The following is a 21,748-nucleotide window of genomic DNA, read 5'->3' on the forward strand; positions in this document are numbered from 1 at the left end:
AGCGCAACCCCGCCCTCGAGAATGCAGGGGCTCGGCTTCCCTCATCCTCAGAAGCAGCGCTGCAAATCTCTTATCTCCCTGGTAACTCGTGCAGGCAGCCGGGACTATTACGCGGAGGCTGAGACAGTTGAAAGAAACTTTGCTGGCTCTCAGTCTGTCACCATGTGGGTGAAATCATGAGAAACATCTGCAGGTAAATGGTCATTCATGCGCGCTGCTCTGAGGGGAAGGAACTGAGAGGAAATACAGGTGGGCCCCCTTTCCTCCCCTCAGCACTTTCCCTCCAAACGGGGTGAGTGCAAAGTCTTGGCACCAACTGCTGTGTTTGCATTATCTGAGTTCTGAAAAGCTAAGCAAGGTCGCTGCACCGTCTTGTCTTGCGTAGTAGCTTTTGTTTTTCTTTGGTTTCCTTCCCGTTCACAACATTTTGCTCACAGGCTGCTATTGCAATAGGCTTTTTGTCTTTTGGTGTACGCCCTAGGAATTTTGAATTTCTTATCTTGTGCTCTTTTTGTTCTTGTGTTGTTACGCTATACAGGCTTAAAGGTTGCGGCTGGTTCCTCAACCCCGCTTTACTGGCTGTGGGAGCTGACTAGAGGTTAGATCAGGCATTTTCACCGCCAGATCTTTGATAACTGCGTAGGATGATGCTGAGTCCGATCAGCCTCAGTGAAATCCGCTTCCTCTGGTTATGAGCTGACTCTTTACACTGCATGTAGAAAAGCATGTGAATAGAGAAATGAAGAGACAAGCAAACCAGTAGGCAAGAACTTGTGGATCTGAGTTCAAGATGTCACACACAGTGACCTTCACCTTTTATGGTCCTGAGAACCAAGAGGCTGTCAGGTGAGTGTAACAGTATTTTAAATGTGTAAATGAGTAAAAATATACTTAACTCTGCCAGGAGTAGTGAAATGTTAAGGTTAATTTCCCTTGGGCTAGATGAGCATGGAAATTTGGTAGACATGCAGTGCAAGGCATCCTGTGCATCTAAATATAGAACATGGGTGGTACTTTCCTTAAAAAGAGAGGAATGAAAATGGCCAACATATTTCCATGCCACCCAGAAATCAGGGTACTCTATCCTAAGATGCTCTAATGACTGGAAAATTTTAGAATGGGACAGCTCTCTCCTTTGAACAAAAGAGAGCCTCGAGTGGTTAAGCTATCTCTACTTAGGAAGTCAACATTTGGTACATAGGTATCCCAACACATCCTGGCTCCACATCCTGGAAAGGCTTTCCCTAGATATAGGAAGGAAAGGCTGAAAATTCTGGTTCATACCTGGTTTAGGCTATACTGTTGAAAATAAGATTTTTTTTCAGCTGAGCATCAAGACATCAAAAATCAGGAAAACATGGGACATAATTTTACTTCATAACAGGCCACAATTCCAGTGTAGAGTGAAGCATACAACATGTGGGATGGAATGTTGCAATCTGAGAGCATATTGCCTCTTTAGAGTTCATTTTCTGTGCATAGGAGGAGGCACTTCCAAGGGCAGTAGCACTTACAGGATACAAACTTTATTTATTTGCACTAGAAAAAGAAACAGTGGAGCAGATTGGTAGACTATTTGGTCTACTATCTTGTCTCCAAGTTCATGTATTCACAAATGAGTCAAAGGAAGAGCTTGATTAGCTGTGCGGAGCAATAACAGAGTACTCAAGCATGAAGGTAGATTTCACGCTCAGAAATCTCAAGGATCAGGAGAGCAATGATCATCATACCTGGATCATCATGATCCAGTGTGTCTTCCCAGAACCTTTTGAACTTGGAGGATTATAAGCATCCTTTAAAGGGCAGAAGGAGCATGGAGGCAAGACATCGATAGCTGATTTTGGCAATCAGTTCACAAGGAGGTCAGGCTGAAGTGCTGCCAGAACGTGTCATATCCTGACAGAGCCCCACTTTTCCCACCACCCGAATGCCCACTCAGTGCCAGCTCTGGGGTCAGTCTTCCAACTTCACAGCTGCAACTGGGACAATTATTTCCATGCAGGCTGCAAGGGCAGCAGGCACGGACTTTGAATTCAGAGTCCTGGGTTCAACCACATTAGAGCATGTTTTCAAGTCAGAGCCAGAACTCTGAATTTTCCCATGGCCATCTAGACTAGCTAGGCAACACAGGAATGCACTATAAATGTTTTATATCCCTGTCCTTTGATTAACTTGTCTGATCATTTGATGAAGATATTCCAGTGCCAATTCTTGAACTGAATGGCAGTGAATTCCACAGTTCCTCAATATGTATAGTAAAACGTTGAACTGGAAGGTAAAGAATGTATGTATCTGTGGACTCTACATGAGAGAAATAAATGGAACAAAAGATTTAACTGATTGTATCTTCAAGTGAAACTCCTTCTTATAACCTTTTTCCACTGAAGAGTCTGTTGTGTATTTGCATTTGTATTGCCGAAACTGCTGAGGTTTTCATCACTCAGTCACAGCTTTCTTTAACTGGATGCCCTCCAAACCTTGTGGATTTCAACTCCCATCAGCCCCAGTGAGCATGGCCAATAATCTGGAATCTTGGGAGTTATAGTCCAAAATATGTAGAGGGCACTAGATTGGGAAAGACGAATCTGTTGTCTGTATACACCTCCAGAAGGCATGTCTATTTTGATCACCTAGCTTCGTGGACATTCTCCAGCCGACATAGGCCCTATCTGCCCACCTAAAGCATGTAACTAAGGTCCTTTGCCCAGCGTTTTACACCCACGCCTTGTATTACATGTGAGCCTGTCAGAAAGGTAACTTTGCTTGATTACAAGCAACGGGAACCTCAGGAGCAGTGTGTTGCCTTCTGCTCAGGCTTAGCTCCTACAATAGTAGTTTTCAGATGCATAACAAGACCCTTTTCGCAGCATGTTGGAATATTGGCAACCTCACCTATTCTTCATTTTTAAAAAGTCAATCACCTCTTGAGTGAACCACCAGTTGGACCATTGTGTATCCTAATTCTCTGTTCCCCACAGCCAGGACCCAAGTCCTTATGATGAAGATGTCGTGCATCATTCCTTCCACCAGCTAATTGAGGAGCAGAGCTGGCTTGCTGAACAGGAGCTGATGGAGATGCGGGATTTAGCTTCTGGGGGCACAGGTAAGGCAGGCTAGGGCCGCAGTGCTGAGATGTACTGGTTGGCCATCTGTCCCCTGACTGCAGAAGTGCGGCAGCTGAGTGGTAGAGTGAGATGTATGATTGCAGAGCAGGAGAAAGCCTGGGGAATTCTCCTGCTGAGGCTGCCCGTTTTCACTTGCAAAGGCAGGCTCGGCAGATGTCTCTTCCTGCAAGGTCTTAGCTCGCCTTTCAGGTCATTGGAACTTGATAGAATAAGTTCCATGGCTAAGCAAAATATTTTTGAGAGGTTGAACTGGCAGCCCTCCCTGTAAGTGGTAGAAACGGAACAATTTTATTTTCCACACTAGACTTACCGTATGTTTGTACACACACACACACACACACACATTTTTATCCTGCCTTTTCTCTAACAGCCTCAAGGTGCTTTGTCCCCATCCCACATCCTGCTTCACAACAACACTAGGAGGTAGGCTAAGCTTTGATACGGTGATCCAGTGAGCTACATAGCTGGGGATTTGAGTCCCGGTCCCCCTGCCCCTGGGATGACTCTAACCATTACATTTCAATGGCTGCTCCAAGCCAGTAAATCTTACTAAAAGTAAAATCCAGTTCTGTTTACAAAATCAGCAGAAACACCATGATCTGATTCTCTGTTCCCCTAATGGTCTTATTGGATGCTGCAGCTTATTCCTCAGGGCTGTGCACCTACCTCTGTGTCCTCAGTGGCATCAGCCTAGCAAGTGTTTCTTTGCAAGGGAATCACTGTGAATACTCAAGCTGCCTAGACAGGTTGCCATAATAAATTGCATTACTTAGCCCGACTGAGCAGGGTTGTTTTCCTGTGGGGATGATCCTTGTGTTAGTGTCATGAGCACCTATAGGATGGTGATTGTACTATCACCACCAGGCACATTTCAACATCCCGTTCCAGCCTACACTTGTCATTTTGAATGGGACATCAGTTTCCAGGGTCTTTCCATGACCCCTTTTTTCCTCCAGAGACTACGCTTGATCATGAGTGGTACACAAGCAAATGGCTCCTTCGGATATTGGGTTGGGTTGGGTAACACTATGCCAGGTTGATCCCCTTCCATTCCATAGAGGTGGCAGTCTAGTTGGAGTTGGCTAGCACTGTTGTAACATTCAGACACTAGCATTGCCCCCATGAGAAGCAGACCTACCTCTGGAAGGTCCTGAAACTTGTAGCTCAAAAGATGCCCTTGTGGCAAACAATGCAGCCCTACCAGAAAATCATATGTGCTCACTTCTGCTTATTCAGGAAACTTTGATGGGTACCATGTAAGAAGTACATGATATTTTATGGTACACAGTTTTGGAAACTGTGTGCTTTAAGAATTTCCTTGTGTTCTGGCTGTTTCATGATCTTGCTTATTTTATAAAATGTGTCTATTAGACACCAGGTGTAACTCACAGAGCAATACAATGAAGGCAGAAGAAGAGAACCAGTGATGGATTAATATCACCTCCCCTGCTCTGCCATGCGGTGTTTTTCCTCTTTCAGGGTTTCCTCCCCCTGCTCCCATTGCTCCATTTTGGACACATGTCAGTAGATCTTCATGTGAATGGCTTCCTTTTTCCATCTCTGCTGTCGGAGATCCGTGGTGGCAGTGCTGCCTGCTGCCACACTGATGAGAGTAGATCTTCTGCTCTGCCTTTGGACCCCCTTTTTTGGGAGTGAGTAGGTGGCTCCACTGTACTGAGAATAGGAGGATTTTAGCTCAGCCTTCCCCAACCTGATGCCCTGCAACTTGCTTTAGATGTCAGCAACCATCAGCCCCAGTCAGCATGGCCAGTGGTCAGGAATGCTGGGATCTGTAGTTGTAAAAGAACTGGAGATGAAAGGTGGGTATGAAGAATAATCTGCTGTTTGCAGTTTGCAGGAGGTGAACTGCCCCCAATCAAAGGTATACAGTAGTTGGTCTGCTTTTCCTTCCCAGAGAATCTGGCCTATGTTGCTTCTTCCCGCCAGACTGGGGCTGAAGAGGCACCAGATCAAAAGGACTTCTCCACAGCCACACTCCGCATCCTTGCCAGCATGCCTAGTCGTACTATAGGTGAGTTGGAGCAAATTTTCAAAGACACACCTCTGCAGCCCTGGTCCCAGGCTAGTGCTTTCCATAAAAACTTGTGCTTTCAGCATAGGGCACAAAATAGGGGAATTGAAAGATTGAATAGTTACAAGATGGGGAATACTTGGCTCAACGAGATTGCAAGCAAGAAGATCTTGAAATTGTTGTAGATCACAAGCTAAATATGAGTCAACAATGTGATGTGGATGCAAAAAGGGCAAATGCTATTTTAGGCTGCTTTAATAGAAATATCACTTCCAAATCCTGTGAAGTACTAGTTCCCCTCTGCTCAGCACTGGTTTGGCCTCATCTGCAGTCCTGTGCCCCGTTCAGGGCAGCACAGTTGAAGAAAGATGCAGGCAAGCTGGAAAGGGTTCAGAGGAGGGCAACAGGGATGATACAGGGACTGGAAACAAAGCCTTATGAGGAGAGATGGAAAGAACTGGGCATGTTTTGCCTTGAAAAAACAGGGGAGATATGATAGCGCTTTTCAAGTACTTGAAAGGTTGTCACCAAGAGGAAGGGCAGGATTTCTTCTCAAACATCCCAGAGTGCAGGCTCAGGTTAACAGGAAGTTAACTTAGAGCAATATAATAAAACCTGTTGCCTAGAAAGGTTGTGGACTCTCCCACACTGGAGGCTTTCAGGTGCAAATTGACAGCAATCTGAGTGGGGTGACTTGGAGTTCTGCACTGGGCTGGGGGTTGACCCGATGGCCTTCTGGCCCCTTCCAACTCTACTATTCTATGGTTCTGTGAAATAAGATCCAAGCAGGAACCCTCCTTAATGTCCCACCCTCACCTCCTTTTCCACCCTTTTTGTGCTTCCCCTTTTACCTGCAGGCCGCAGCAGAGGAGCCATCCTTTCCCAGTATTATAATCGCACAGCCAGACTACGCCGTAGAGGCAGCCGTGGTCCACTTCAAGAACTATCCCGCTCTGCACGGCCTAGTATCCGGCAGCTGGATCTTGAGCTGGATTCCACTCATGAGGAAGAAGATGGTAAGTCCACTGAAAGGATTAGGAAGGAGCAGGCTCAGAGGAGGAAGTGGTTCCAGGAAACTAGGAGCAGCGTGCACCCAGCAATATGATTCACTGGTCAACTACCCTAGTAGATGAGCATAATAGGGAAATAATGATCACCGTTCTCTGTATATGTTCCTTCCATCCAGATGTCCTTATCACCCAGTCCCTCTCTCCAAATATTCCTGCAACACTGTAACAATTGGACTTTCTCCTCGGAGGAGATGGGGCAATATGCCTTTCCAGGCAAAATGATCACCAGACAGCCTAAGATAGACAACTGCCCTAGTCTTTCAAGATAACTTAGGGGCTCTCTTTTCCCTGGCCAGCCTCTCTATGACATAGTAGTGTATGAAACCAGAAGAGTTTCAGTGTTCTTGCAGTAAGCTGCCATTTTTGTATGCCTTGATTTAAAAAAAAATACTGGAGGAAAGGAAAATAAAGGTACTTTTCTGACATTCTCCTTGCCTGTTTTCTGTTGCCTAAATATCTGTCATTGGAAATGAGTTTACACCCTCCAGGACTGCCCTCCAACCATCCATGTGCTTCCCTCCCTAGGCAAGCGTAGCCTGCTGGTGAAAGAACTCCAGAATCTGCCCGCAAGTCAGCGCATCAGCCTGCTCCAAGCAATGCCACTAAGCTTAACTGAGAAGCGTGGGCTCAGGTCAGTGCCTTTAGGCTGCACTATCATCATCATCATCTTCAGTCATCCTATTGCATTCGTATCCCACCTTTTTTCCTCTAGTGGCTTACAAGTGTCCCTTTCACTCAGTTTTTATACTCACAACTACAACCCTGTGAAGTAGGTGGGGCTGAGAGTCAGTGACTGGTCCAAAGCCACTCAGTGAGCTTCATGCCAAGTGCATACTTGAACCTGGATCTCCCAGGTGCCTGGTCGAGCACTAACCACCATAACACACAGGCTCTACCTTTCCTGGTCACACATCACAGGTACAGAACTTAATGCCCAAGGGCAAAATCAGGCCTTCCTGGTATCCCAGTCCGGCACCCTGGGGCACCTCAACTGACCATGCCTCTTCTCCAGGCCTCCTCCAGCCCCTTTCCCTCAATTGTTTATGGTTTGTGTATTTTCCCCAGTCTAATCTGTAGAAATGCCTCACTTAGTTACCCATTACTCATAAGTTAAAATATGCTGGTCTTTTTGGCCTTATTCCCATTCCTTGAGCTTTGCCCAGCACTGTAGTGCAGCCCCAAGAGATTTGTGACAGGGGATTTGGGCTTCAGGCTGCACCTCCTTGAATCCATGGTCAATCTCTATTTTGGAGATGTTCTGGAGGGCTACATCTCAGGGGTAGGTGGGCCAAGGATGAGGGCGTGGGGCTGGAATGCTAAAAAAAATTTAAAAAAAAGCCCAGTTATATGTTGTTCCTTAGCTAGCGTAGTGAGTTCATCAGTCTCTCCAATAGAATCGTTTTGGCAATGCTTTCAATTTTTTTTTCTGTCTGCTTATAGGCAGGATTCAAGTGGGCACTCAGGCACTTTGAGGAAACCCAAATCAACAGGTCCTTTGTCCTGCAGCAGCCAGCTTAAATACTGCATCATGATAGTAAGTCACAGACGCATCACCCCTGAGCTATGGAGGAAAGGCAGCCTGTTTTGACCCTCCCATCCCAGGGTGGAGAGGAGAACTTGCTTAAGCACAAAGCAGATGATGCCAGAGAAGGGCAAGACTTCAGCCTCCCCTTCCAGATGAGTTCCTCCCCACTGCCCTGGTTATCAAGTCTGCTTGCTTGTGGCCAATCCCTTTCATAGGAGTAAGACCAGTTCACATTTTTTCCAGCATCAGCTTTGCAAACACTCCAAGAGTGCTTGTATCTTTGCAGTGGCAGGGGAGAAAACCCCTGGCCCAGAGGCTTCTCTGTGGAAAGTGAGGCCTCCTGTGTCTTCCTTACATCACTGTGGGAGAGGAACAGTTCACCAGGTTCCTTTGAAGAAATTAATGGGAAGAAGTTTAATGAGCTGGAAGGAAACAGTTGGGAGGCATGGCCCTTTTTTGCCAGCCTCAGAGAGGCTTTTAATGCCAGCAAGCATTGAAATGCTTTAGGGGAGTCTATTTTATTACTTGGAATACAAAAGGAAGGACACACCACCTATCGCAATGATGAATGGTGTGTGTGTGGGGGAGGGTCTTGGATCAAGCAGACTCACTTCAGAAAAAATAGCATAATAACTTTGGTTGACCAATATCAAATGGGCAAACAGGAGAGGCCTTTGGCAGGCATTGCTCGCCCCGTCGAGAAGTATCACTTCTGCCACACAAATGGGAAAAAGTCCTGTGGTGCCTGTTGCTGAAAGAAAGGTGGGGCCTGAAGGGTTGCCCAGCGAAAGTGGACACTGCCTCTTCTCTTCATGCTGCATGGGCTGCGCCTGTCCCAGGTCTTACTGGAAGGTGGCCAGGAAGGATGGCAGCCTCCCTAATCCCTGCGTGCAGTTTAGGCTCTCCTCACATGTTAAGATTCCCCAAGAAAAGATTTAGTATCTGCGAGTTGCAAGCCATGCCTGGACAAGAGGCTGTTTTATTCTTGTGCCATTTCTACTTTGTTGACTACTGTGCAAATATTTATGCAATGCTTCTACTTTTGAAATACTCCTCTGAGTCTAGATCATTATGACTCACATTTTAGTAAGGAGGAAATGAGGCTGAGGAAGAGCACTTGACTCTCAGCTGTAACTGTGGGATGGTTTTTATCAGATGTGCAGCTCATTGTGGGCTATTTATGCATGCTGGGTGCATGCAGGCACCAGTTTCAAAATGCAGTCCCTCAGTTCGTAGTAGAGTTATATGAGGCTTGTATGCGGGTCTTTGAATGACCCATGATGTGCTTTGTCATGCAAACCCAGCCAACTCCTTATCACCCTGGTCAGAGGTTCTGTTTGCACACACCTGGCGTACACTACAGTTCACTGTGTTAAATAAAATAAATGACTTGTCATATGTTTGTCTGTACTGGAACGAATGGATGCTTATGCTATCCTTCCAAGACTGATAGAAAGTTTTGAGTTGTTTTTCAAGGTTTATATATTAAAGATTTTATATTTTATGTTTTTGTTATCTTGTATTTTTGACTTGTAATTTTTGTGAAACACTCAGAGAGCTTTGGCTATTGAGCAGTATAAAAATGAACTGAAAGAAAGAAATGACTGAAAAGGATTGAAATTAAAAGGAGCCCAAAGAGACTGTTTGGTGAGCTCAGGTGCTGGATGTTCAGGTCTGCCATCTCTTAAACTGAAGGGCTTCTCTGACTGTATCTTGTTTTCCTTACAGGGTTTACGGAATCTCTGGTACGGTCTGCTGTCATTCCCTCACACTCTCCAGCCCTGGCATTATTCCCTCAAGCAGATCGGTGGTCGCTTTGGTTCTAGCATCCTCTCCTACTTCCTGTTCCTAAAGACTCTGCTCTTGTTCAATCTCCTCTTTTTCCTGCTCCTGCTGGTTTTTGTGGTTGCTGTGCAGGCTGCATACCCTTCTGCCAGCCCCAACAGTGAAGCCTTCAGAGGACTTGAGCTGCTCACTGGAGCGGTGAGCACCCCTTAGATAAATCTGACGTCCTTCTCCTCCCGCAAGCACAATAAGCCAATGCATGTCTAGCAATGGAGGTGCTATGTGATAAAGCGGCCTTTTCCCAGGCTCCCTCCACATGGCTTCAGAGTATATACCTCACCAGAAGGAAAATGCCAGTGGTCAGTTCGTAAGAAAAGGGGCCATGCAAGATGAGGCCAAGGGTCCATCGAAATTCAGCATCCTGTTTCTCCTGTGGCCAGGCAGCTGGCCAGGGAAAGACCATGAGTAGGAATCCAGGGCAGTGAGATCCTCTCACTTGTGCTTCCCAGCAATTGGCATATGGGGAGCTTCTGCCTCTGATGGTGGAGGCAGCAGCTAAGGCCATGGTGCGCCTTCCTGCTGATGAATTTGCCCCATCCCCTCCCAGGCCGCCCAGGTTAGTTGGCCACTTCTTGTTGTAGGAAATTCCATAATGCAGCTATACGCTGTGTGAGGAAGTACCTATTTTTATAAGTCCTGAATCTCCCACTTTATGGGGTAATCCCTGTTTCTAGCATGATGGGACCAGAAGAATTCGTTTTCAGAATAAAATACCCACAATATACTAAGTTAAAATAGAAAGCAAAATATTTAAAATATATTGATGAAGTATCAAGTGTTAGCTTTCTAGTTGTAGCAATCTGGAAATGGTTCTCATATGTACAGCCACAGTTTGAGATTCCATGATTACTGTATGCTGAATGTATGCGCTGATCCCTTCAAAAATACCGCATCTGAGATGGTGTGAAAGCTCCGCATTTAAGGTTAGCATCTGTGCTAGAGCATGTGCACAAGCTTATAATCTCTGAGTGTTACAGTAATCAGGTGTGCAGATGTGAACAAGCCCTGTGGTTCACAGCCAGCTCCTAATGCAGTGAGGCCTCGGCATCAATTTCTCTCTCTTTCTACAGGGCCACTTCACTCAAACACTGATGTATTATGGCTATTACAGCAACTTCACTCTGAATGACCCCTGCGCATCCAGCTTTAACAGCACACGCTGCAGACAGAACAGAGATGTCCAAATGCCATACAACATGCCCCTGGCTTATGTGTTCGTCACTGGGGTCGCCTTCTTTGTGACATGCATTCTATTGTTATACAGGTGAGATGCTCATTTCATATGGGGACCAGGCATTTGTTTCTCTTTCTCTAGGTCAGGACCAGGTTTCATATTGGTCACCTCCATTGTTAAATTTAGAAAAATTTAAAACATTGTTACATTTAGAAGGTATCTGTGCTTTTTCCAGATTCTTCATCTGACCTGGTTTTTACCATCAACCTGAAAGTAAAAGAGATTGTCCCCCACAAATAGTTTCCTCTCCTCTATCAGCATTTCTTTCTGTAGGCTGCAGTCCTATACAAATTTACCTAGGAATATGTTTTATTGAACTTTGTTGGACCTATTTTGGAGGAGCTATGCCACAGGATTGCACTGCCATTTTTAAAATAATTTAAATATTTCAGATAGTCTCAAAACAATTTCTGTTTCCAGCAATAATAACAAAAGAGGCATTCCTACATGGACTTTACTTCTATTTCAGAATTTTAGAAATCTGTTCCCAATTTCAAAATATGGCTTTGTCTTATTCACTCTTTCTGTATTTAAGTTTGTAAACTTAGGGTGCAATCTTAATACAAGTTTAGACAAAAAGAAGTCCTACAATTTGCAGCATTACCCAGAAAGCCCTCGTGGCTTGAAAACACCATGAGTTGCAGGATTTCTTTCTGTCTAAATATGCATTAGGTTGTGCTGTTGAGCATATGAGGTATATCTGAGGTTACAGCCCTGGCATGCTCGCCAGAGAGTAATCCCCTGGAACTTAGTGGGGCTGATGGTTGTAGGCATTGCCATCCTTCTTAACCAGAGGGTCAAAAATTTGACGGGAACCAATGTAGGAACAATTGCAAAAATGAAAAAGCAAAGGTAGATATGCAGGTGATAGGAATAATTCCCATATCCATAGTAGGATAAAGTACAACAGGCCATTGGGATGGGGGAAAGGCAGGTGGAAGATGATAGTGCTGGAATTGTGCCATTGAGTAGGAGGACAGATTTTTTTGAATGATAGCATATTGTCCCCTCACAGCATGTCACGCTCCTTTGGGATAAGCTACCGAATGAACAGTGCATCAGGTGACCTGGCACTTAAAGTCTTTTGTGCTTGGGACTACAAGGTGATCCAGAAACGTTCTGTCCGACTTCAGAGTGAAAACATCTGCACTCATCTGAAGGCAAGTGCTGAGCTGGAGTGGTTCAGACTGCAGAAATGCAGCATGGTGGGAAATGGGCTCCTTGAGAAGTCGGGATGTTGGCACTTTGAAGATCGAAGGTCTGTATCTCTTGCTCCATTGCCTTGGAAAATAGAAATAAGAAATTCAAAGCACTTAAGCACAGTTGAAAGAAATGGTGCAACATATTGCAACAGTGTTGATACCCCTCTAAACTGCTCAGAGTTCATCTGAGTGATTATGCTTCAAATCTAATCTGCTGTCTCTACGTATAACTCCCGTATATATCACAGAGTAGATTACAGGCAGTCCCCAAGTTATGAGTGTCTGATTTACGAACAACCCATACTTACGAATTAGCTGCCATTAAAAGTATTATTTTTTTAATTACTGCAGAAAATCAGCATCACCACAAAGAGAGAGGAAATGAAAGGGGAGAGAGGAAGGCCCTCCAAAGCATGCCTTCCTGCCCTGCCCATCAGGAGAGGCAAATTCCTCTGGCATTTCCTTGGTGCAACTAGAAAGCACTGGTGAGCTTGCTGGGAGGGTTACAGATACCCTGTTTCCCTGAAAATAAGACCTAACCGGAAAATAAGCCCTAGCATGATTTTTCAGGATGCTTGTAATATAAGCCCTACCCCTAAAATAAGCCCCAGTTAAGACCGTCAGCCAGACTGATGCATTTAGTACATCCATTGCAACACAATTTGGGATTTGGAGAGTTATGACGATGTTCCAAGATCACATGATTGTACTTGAATAAATGTAGATTTTTGTACATGAATAAATGTAGATTCTTGTAGATTAAAAATAAGACCTCACCTGCAAATAAGGCCTAATGTGTCTTTTGGAGCAAAAATTGATATAAGGCTCGGTCTTATTTTGAGCGAAACACGGTAGTCATAGTTTTTCCACTTTCACAAGGGTCCTGCCCCTGTAACCCCCACAAATGTGAAGGGCTGACTATATGTGATCCTACTTACATACAAACACTTGTGAGGCAGCTGATACAGATTGGTGCCCAAGTGCACTTTAGCAAACCAGCAAGGGGTTTGTGCTGTGCTTGCCATACGAGTCATTAGCCGAACCAGAACTGGTTGCCTGGATTCAGGTGGCCTGACAAGCCATCATGGGTACAGCAACCCCAAGAACAAACCATGGGTTGTCAGAATAGTTTGTGGCCCACAAACAAGCCTTATGAAATTCACTCAACATGGCAAACTATTGTAGGTTGCCATCATGATGGGTTGTTGTGTTGTGTGAATCCAGTCATAATGTTTGTTATTATTTGTGATATCTCAGCAGCTTAGCCAAGCTTCAGGTAGCTTAGGGGTTGCTCAAAGACAGACAATATGATTGAATCAATCGCATGTAAGATGCTTCTAGCATCAGTGAGTAGGGCTGATAAGGGAGAATGAAGGAAAAACTGCCTAGGGCAAAAAAATTGAAACAAAGAGAATGCAATTCATAATAAAAATGTAACGTCACAACAGCAGGCTGTGGGTTGGATCATGATTCTTTATCACCCTTGTTGAAGTAAGTTTTTGCTGCTTCCTGTATCCGCTGCTTTTGTCTTCCGGATTACAGAAAACAAATAGTGTATAGAAGAACAGAGGTTAAAAGCCCTGACATCACAAATAGACAGTGTAATCCTGTATTTATGCTACACCAGGAGCAGAGACACGCTGTTGCTCTATTGGCAGAACAGCTGCTGGGCTCAGCACTGGAGAGGAAAAACACATCCAGAAAATGCAGAAATACTTCTCCTCTCTCTCTCTTCTCCTCTGCATTCCTCTACTGACTGCCTCAAGTGCTCTGGCAGCATCGCCACCTGTCCCACTTGTGCATCTTGAGAGGCCTTCCTCCTCAGGTACCCTCAAGCATGGCATGTTTGAATGTTCAGAGAATGGAGACCTGAGGCCCCTGCAGCCATCAAGCTCCTTGCACAACTGTCTAACTTTAAAAGTCCTTTGTGGCAACTCAGCCCAGGGCCCTGGCAAGACCAGTCTGTCCCTTGCCGGTTAGCTTGCTGGGAGGGAGAGAGAGAGAGGGAAAGAAAGGGGTAGGAGCACTTTTGGATTTTTACTGTCATGTGCACCCAGGCAGAACCCCCAAGCAAATGGATTTTTCAGCAGAAAAAGGGTTCTACTCCCTTACAGAAGAGTCTGCCCTGGGCTTTCAAGCTTTGCTTCCAAGGAATGAAGCAAGAGTGTTATAAAGTATGTTGGAGACAGTAGCCTAAGTTGCCTGAAACCCGGTGTTCTTGCCACACTCTGTGCCTTTTTCTTTCCTTGGGCTCTATGATTTCCCTCAGCACAATTTGTGTTTTCACGTTGGGCATCTTGTTTGCCCCAAGATGGAGCTTGGTTGCTGTGCTTTCCCTATTGGCTGCATATCAAACAAGCCATGTTGCAGGCCCTTTCATCGTGTGCCTTATTGATGGGGTGGCCTTTTCGTTTTTGCATTCTCAGGAGTGCCTGGCTGAGCGGTGGTCCAGCTCTCATCCCTTGAGCCTGTGTAAGAAACTGCAGAGGCTGGTCATCCAGCTGCTGGCTTGGACGCTATTCCTGGGCAGTGTTTTCGGTTGTATCTTGGGTGTATACTATTTCTCTGAGTACATTCACCAGGTGAGGAAGCCCTATGGTCCCATCCAAGGCTCTACTCCAGTCTAAGCAACCATTGTGGGCTCTGACTCATTGGCAGGGGATTCTTGACTCCTTTTCGGGAAGGGGAACGTTCACTGGACTTACATGATAAAACAGGGTTAGAAAGCTGGTGGCCCTCCAGATGTTTTTGCCTACAGTTTTCAGAATCCTTTGCCGTAATGGCTAATGCTTTGTAGGGCAAGACATCTGAAATACCACAAATTGCCCATCCCTGTGGTAGACTGAGGTTCAGGTAACTTGAATAGATAACATTAAATATGTCTGCAGAACTTGTTTGGAAAAGGATAGTTTATAATTCAATTTTTTACACACAGGACTATTTTCTCCACAAGTTTCTCTAACCACAAGAGAGAACAAACCACCTGCAAGATTAAAAAAACCCCAAAACTCTTTTTTGGAGCATGCACCCAGCAATACAGAACAGCCTGTTCCTCCTTCATAAGAGATCAGCTTCACGCATTAACAAACCAGATGTTTTTATACCTGTAAGAGCAAGCTTAATCATTGTTCATTTTGGCCTGTCTCCATCCATACATTGATTCTCGCCTTCTGCACATTGTTGGCTAGAGAAAGAACGCCGCATCCACACTTACTTTAAAAGTGGGCAGTTAAGCAGAAAGTTCAGTGCCAGCAATTGTCTTCTCAGCATGATCACAACTAAGGATGCTGTTGGAGCTGAACAATTTCGGTTACACTAGTGTTACATTCATAAATACAAAAATTTTGAATTTCTGTATGACTTGAAGGGGGCTCTTCAGGTTGAGTTCTCAGCAATGTTACAGAGAGTTCAAGCACAGGGAATTGGAAATGCTGTCATTGTGATGTTGTTGACAAAAAGCCTCTGTTGTTTAACTCTCACGTACTATCTGCAGCTCAGTTTGCATTAAGTGCAGTCCTGTTTGTGTTTTGTGGTGGGAGCAGAGAATAATGCGATGAGCACCTCCTTTACAGGTTCACCAAGAGATGCTCTTGACAAGCAGCCACACTGGGAAGGAAGCCCTTCTTCTGGCCCTGCCTGTGCTCGTATCTCTGATCAACTTGCTCATGTCCTACATGTATAACCTCCTGGCTGTTTGGGAAAAGCAGGAGCATCCAGGCCTCAAGGTGTATGTCGCCATCAGCAGGTAATGCAGAGTCTGGCACTTGAAATGGAGGGGAGGGGAGAGAATGGGCGGGCTGCTGGTTCTGCACTTTCTAGGCCTAGACTTTGCTTTAGGTTCATCAAACGTCTTCCAGCCTGTGCATCACATTCAGTTTTGGAAAAGCTTTTTGGGGTAAGCACCTCTTGGGGATCCATAGGCAAAATGGGTGGGGGCAAAGGGACAGGACAGGACTGGCACCAGTCTTCTGGGCCCTCACATAATAATGTTTATGAAGACCCACCTCACCCCTGCAGCCAGCCAGACACTCCCAACCTGTCCATCTGCTACTGAAAATCCCTGCGGCTGCTGCAGCCAACTTAAAAGGCCCTCTTGCCCACCAAGGCCCTGAACACACCAAAGGGCCTGATGCTGGCACCAAGCATTCCTTTTGAAATGGAGTTCCAGGGCCTGCAGGCTCAGCAGGTGCCCAGGTGTCATGAGCTAAGGTTCCTCTGCACATTCAAAGCCACAGACCTTTCCTGCAAAACATTCTTTATTGGCCAAAGTATTTTCCCAAAGCACAAACAACCAGAATGAATCTCTGAACATTCATAGAGTAGTTCATTGAACCCATTCTAGTATTCACCTTCAGGAACTCTCCTTACAAATATGCCTGGGCACCATCCCTTTGGGAGGGGCCTTCTGAAAGCTAGCACACCTTGCTGCATGCCGAACCGAGCCATCCTTCTTTGTTGATTCATGTCATGGGTGCAGAGCCATACCTGCTTCATGTGTCTCTGAGAACTCCCCTGTTCAAAGTCTCCTCCAGAGCATCTTGGTTATTCCCAGAGGCTGCCTGCCCACCTGGGGAGTCTGGTCTTGAGATAAGCATCTCTGCTTATCTCAACATCTGGAACTGGGCCACATTCCAAGGCCCCCTCCTGCTCCTCTTCCTCCTCCTTGGAAGTCCAGCCAACAGGCCTTGAGAATGCGCTCCAAGAGCTACTGTCTTACCCTCAACAACAGGTGCTTGAAAAGTGGGGCCAGCTAAAGGAAGCGGAGAAGAGAAGCAGGGCCCTGCTTGGGCCCTTCTAAGATTCTTGGCAGTCCTTCCTCAGCAGCTCATGCCTACTGCTGAGATAGGGCAGAGCCACAATGCTAGCATATTTTGACTGTCAGCAACTAAGCTTCAACAGATGGATTTCAGCCTTTTAGAACAGGAAGAAAATGCTATGCTAAAGCCAGGAAATCACCAAACAATTGGCAGTCTGGGAAAAAGGGTGAGGAAAGAGAAGGGGTGTGGCCATCTTTGATACCCCAGAGCAGAGGTTAACCAAGGATTTTAGACTTGCGTTCACATTTGGGAAACTGCCGTAGGCACCACCCCAAATGCCTAATCAGTGGATTGCCGCTTTGGTTTCTTTCTGTTCCATCTGTGGATCTTGGTTGCATCTTATTCAGTAAAACTTTTGTTTTATGTCTGTTGGGCACTACAACTTTTCTTCAATAATGGATTGTCTAATTTGGCTAATTACTGGCAATGCACTAAAGCTAATGATTCTTTTAAACATATGTTCTGGTAATATTCAGTAATTGCTTCTTTCCCAGAGGAGAATACCCAGAAAGAAGTATTACACAGAAAAAAAATTGTACTGGAACAGTCTTTAATATTAACTGATGTACATACTCCTTTGAATTATTTGCCTGCTTAATGGAAAGTTAAAAATGGAAGGAGAAAATTGATTTTCTTTACCCTTTTGACAGCTGGAATACTAATAATACAAAACTGGAAGGATAAACTCCCACCTCCTGTAATGAAATATATGGAGGAACTTACAACTTTTGCAATATGTGAACAGGTGGCATATAGATAGCGACTTTCAATGGCTATTCGTTTAATGAAAGTGGATATTTTGTCCACTTTCATTGAAACCTATGAATAATTGTTAGAAAGTTATATGCATTTCATACAAATCCACATACATACATTAAAAGATGGGGGGAGATCGGGAACTCTTTCATGGGTACCTTTGGAGGGCTCAGCATAGGTCTCTGCCCCAGAAGGTGGAACTGGAACACTAGGCAAGGCGGGCCCAGCTCACAGGCCTGAGAATCAGCACCCCTTCTTCCTGTGTGAGTTGCTGCCACTAGAAGTCCAGACACTACACTTGGTCCTCATATCTGGAAGGGATGGAGTTTTTCCCTTCCTCTACAACCTTACCGATGGAGAGGGAAGAGGAAGGATTGGATCCCTTCCCTAAGACGTCCTCCCCAATGCCCTTATTTGTAGAAAAGCCTACAAAGATCCAAGGGAAGTCATCCCATGTTGCTTTTTCTTTCTGATTTTCTGCCTCTTAACAGTGGAGACCAAGCCAGAAGCAGTGAGATGTGTAGGGCCACAGTGCCCATACCACCTGGCTAGCTAGCGGCGGGTGTTGTCCAGTAATTTGGCGGGCACCAGGTAGGGGGAGGCTGGTTTGTGCTGTGCCTACAGATAAGAGCTGGAAGATGAGAGGAGCCCTACCTCACTCGGGGAGGGACTCTGACTCTCTTCCATCTTAGGAGATGATTTCCTTCTTCCCTATGCAGGAACTTAATTCTGAAGATGGTTATCTTAGGCCTGTTGTGCTACCATTGGCTCAGTCGGAAAGTGACATCTTCAAAGATTCAGGTCAGTATGAATTTGTGACAGCTAAGGCTGCTTCTGCAACAGTTCCCACAGTGGCTGGTCCATTGTGATCTCTGACTGAACAGTGAGCCACGCAGAAAAAACAGCTTTTGGTATTTGGAACAAAAGCGAGTCCTTTGTGGGTCCAGTGGCTGAGCAAATAGCTTCAAGCATGATAGCTCATGGCTGCCAAATATGAAAGAAAGAAGAGTCCTTTGAAAGTGGGATGCACTTTTTCCAATGACCAGTTTTTTCTTTTGCTTAGGGTGTCATCCTGAACACTGCTGTAAAAGGCTAGAAATTCTTAGAGCTGGATCCTGTACATGCTACCAGCAGGCTCATATCAAGAGCCTTTTCTGTTCCCAAGAACGCAAAGGACCTGAGCATTGTGCCTGGGTGGCCTTTGGACCAATTCACAGTTTTGTGCTTTTGTTTGCCTGGCTATGGGGGAGGGTGAGTGATGGGGGAAGAGGTGGAGCCTTCCTTTTGCCTGTTCTGATGCTGGCTGTGCTTGTCCTTCCACAGTGCTGGGAGACCTTTGTGGGGCAGGAGTTATACCGCTTGGTGGTGATGGATTTCATTTTCAGCCTCTTGGACACCCTCTTTGGAGAGCTGATGTGGAGGTACTCTTCAGGCCACCCCTTTCCTCAAAGTTGTGACATTCTCTGGCCTGGCCAGGTGGTACCATGTTCCATCTGTCCAAGATTGTGGAGCCACAGATTCAGTGTCACTCAACGTACACCTTCTTACATTTGCAGTAATAAGAGACTGCTAAAAGGATAGAATTCCCCTGCACCAAACGTTGGAACATGTTTATGAGTGGAATTAAGAATATACCTTTTTAACATGTGACAGTGGAGGATCTCTGGATGCCAGTCAGATGAATTAAAAAATGATGGGATGTTTGCCATGGGAATTCAGATTGCGCCTTTCTACAGCATTCCAAAACATAATTCGGACTGTTCTAATTACCTAGAAATCTATGGGATTTAATTCAGAGTAAATGTGGTTAGGACTGGGCTGTTTCCTCCACCCACTGTGAGACATGGAATAGAAAATTCCTCAAGAAAGATTAATGGAAGGGAAAGGTATCTGTGCAAATGAAGCCCTGTTTGCGTATTTCAGTGTTACAGGGTGCTTTTAATTGATTTGATTTGATTTTAAGCTTTCATGTTCTGCCCTTATTTAATACAATAAAATAAATAAGATGCAGCTACCAAATTACAGTAAATAAAATCCAATCTTAAAACACTATTAACATTTAAAATAATGGGAAAATAAAAAGGTTTTAGCCTGGCGCCAAAATGAAAAAGGAGTTGGTGCCAGGCACATCTCTTTGGGAAGCCTATTCCATAGCTGGGGTGCTCCTCTTTTATTTGATGGGTTAAAACAATTGGATTCTTGGTAGTTCTACTTTCTAAATTGAATTCTCCCTCTCTTTCTTCCACTTAGAGTGATTTTAGAGAAGAAGCTGCAGAATAAACGGAGACCTGAATTTGACATTGCTAGAAATGTTCTGGAACTGATTTATGGACAGACTCTGATCTGGTAGGGGATTCTGATTCCCATCTCCTATTTTGGATTACTGCTGTCCTTTACTTCCCATATTGTTCTTTGATCAGTTCCTTCTGAAGATAAAAGCACTGAACTACTGTCAAAGAAGGTTGAGGATCTTTGGGATTTATGTAGCTTATTTATTTGAAAGATGTGTGCCCTGGTTCATCAAGGTGCTCAAGGTGGCTTCCTACTCATAAGTAAAGGAAGCTGCCTTCGGACAAATGTCTCCCCCCAGTCCTAACTGGAGATGCCAGGGACTGAACCTGGGACCCTCGGTGTACATGCAGAGGAGTTTGGATGCACCACTGAATGAGCGCTTTGCCAGAGGCAGCGAAGCAGTGTAACGATGTCTGTCTCCCTTTTTTTCCAGGCTGGGAGTCTTCTTTGCCCCACTTCTCCCTGTTGTTCAAATCCTTAAGTTGCTGCTTTTGTTCTATATTAAGAAGGTAACTGAGTGCCAGTGTTTGTGTGGGTCTAATGCACCTTCCCTCTGCACTGAGGAAGAGTGCACAGGAGCAGGGGAGGAGGACTACAGAAAGGGCTGCAGTGTTGTGAAACTGAGGAGTTGGGGAGGCGAAAAGCTAGCAAGCTGTACTGCAGAGGAGGGGGATCACTCCAGAACTGTCGCTAGCTCTGACGGGAAGACAATGGAAGGAAGGGCAACTGGCAGGGGTTCTTGGGCAGCAGGAAGCAGTTGTGTTCTTATGCTTCAAAGAAACTGAGCTATAAATACAGGTGACACATTCATGTGTATATTCATATTGAAAGCCTTTTTAAAAAGCCTGAGAAGCATTCAGGGGAGCCTGCAACCCTGAGTGGAGAGTGGGTGCATATCCCTTACCTAGTCGGCTGTGTTTCCACTTAACCTTGCTTCTTCCTCTGTGCAGTTCTGGATGTGTGCTACCAGTTAATGGGGAAGACCAGCTCCCAGGCAGGGACTTGCTGTGGTCGGTCCTTCTTGGTAGACAGCTGTGCTCTATTTAAATATTGCTGCTGTCAGGAGCAAGTGAGTGAGTTAAAAACCTTTGTATTGTCCCTCTCCCAGACTAGCTTGATGAGAAATTGTCAGTCTCCCAGTAAACCCTGGCGTGCATCTCACATGAGCACTGTCTTCATCACCTTGTTGTGCTTCCCTTCATTCCTGGGTGCCTCCATATTCCTCTCCTACACCATCTGGACGTGAGTAGATTTTCTGAGCAAATCTAACATGCCGCTGTCACATTTAAGGTGTATGCGCTACAGATCTAATAATCATAGGGTCCCTCTCTTCCTACCTTACTGTAATTCCCAGTTCTTTCACTCAAGGGGTCTAATATAAAACCAGCCTCTGCTCATTTATCTTACTTTGGACCTCTCTGTTCTATTTTTCTGTAAAGTGTGTGTCCCTAGCACACGCAAAAGTCTCAGTGTTGATAGTTATATTTCAGCTTTTTTCTTTTGTGAGGAACCCACAGTGGGTTACATAATTCCCCTCCTGCTTGCCTTCTTAGTTACACAACAATCAGGTGAGGTAGGTTAGGCTGGCCCAGAATTACCCAGGGAGTTCCATGGCTGAATGGAGACTGGAACCCAGACCTCCCAAGTCTCAATCCAATACTCTAATCTCTATATTACATCCGCTTTCAATCTGAATCATTCATCCTTCCCTCTGGAAAAGCAGATATTTCATGCACTGCTGGTTAGTTGCAACCTTCTGATAGCTATTTTTAGGAGAGTCAAGTCTGTACCAAAACTCATACAATGATCGATCTCTCTCTCTCTCTCTCTCTCTCTCTCTCTCTCTCTCT

The 21,748-nt window shown here is 45.2% G+C and overlaps 1 protein-coding gene across 1 annotated transcript in view; it reads left to right on the forward strand.

Moving 5' to 3' along the window:
* TMC6 (transmembrane channel like 6) overlaps nt 1-21,748 on the forward strand; it is a 26,590-nt gene continuing 4,842 nt past the window's right edge. The window contains exons 1-17 of the mRNA XM_044419893.1: nt 1-193; nt 539-846; nt 2,979-3,103; nt 5,041-5,157; nt 6,015-6,173; nt 6,753-6,858; nt 7,668-7,761; nt 9,481-9,735; nt 10,668-10,861; nt 11,847-11,991; nt 14,460-14,615; nt 15,606-15,778; nt 18,326-18,407; nt 18,930-19,027; nt 19,857-19,952; nt 20,332-20,407; nt 21,007-21,140. Of these exons, the coding sequence (XP_044275828.1) occupies nt 791-846; nt 2,979-3,103; nt 5,041-5,157; nt 6,015-6,173; nt 6,753-6,858; nt 7,668-7,761; nt 9,481-9,735; nt 10,668-10,861; nt 11,847-11,991; nt 14,460-14,615; nt 15,606-15,778; nt 18,326-18,407; nt 18,930-19,027; nt 19,857-19,952; nt 20,332-20,407; nt 21,007-21,140 (2,066 nt within the window). The 5' untranslated portion in view covers nt 1-193; nt 539-790. The remainder of the gene's footprint in view (nt 194-538; nt 847-2,978; nt 3,104-5,040; nt 5,158-6,014; nt 6,174-6,752; nt 6,859-7,667; nt 7,762-9,480; nt 9,736-10,667; nt 10,862-11,846; nt 11,992-14,459; nt 14,616-15,605; nt 15,779-18,325; nt 18,408-18,929; nt 19,028-19,856; nt 19,953-20,331; nt 20,408-21,006; nt 21,141-21,748) is intronic.

Source organism: Varanus komodoensis, unplaced genomic scaffold (assembly GCF_004798865.1).
Source record: "Varanus komodoensis strain SLA01 unplaced genomic scaffold, ASM479886v1 scaffold11, whole genome shotgun sequence".
Taxonomy (NCBI): Eukaryota; Metazoa; Chordata; class Lepidosauria; order Squamata; family Varanidae; genus Varanus; species Varanus komodoensis.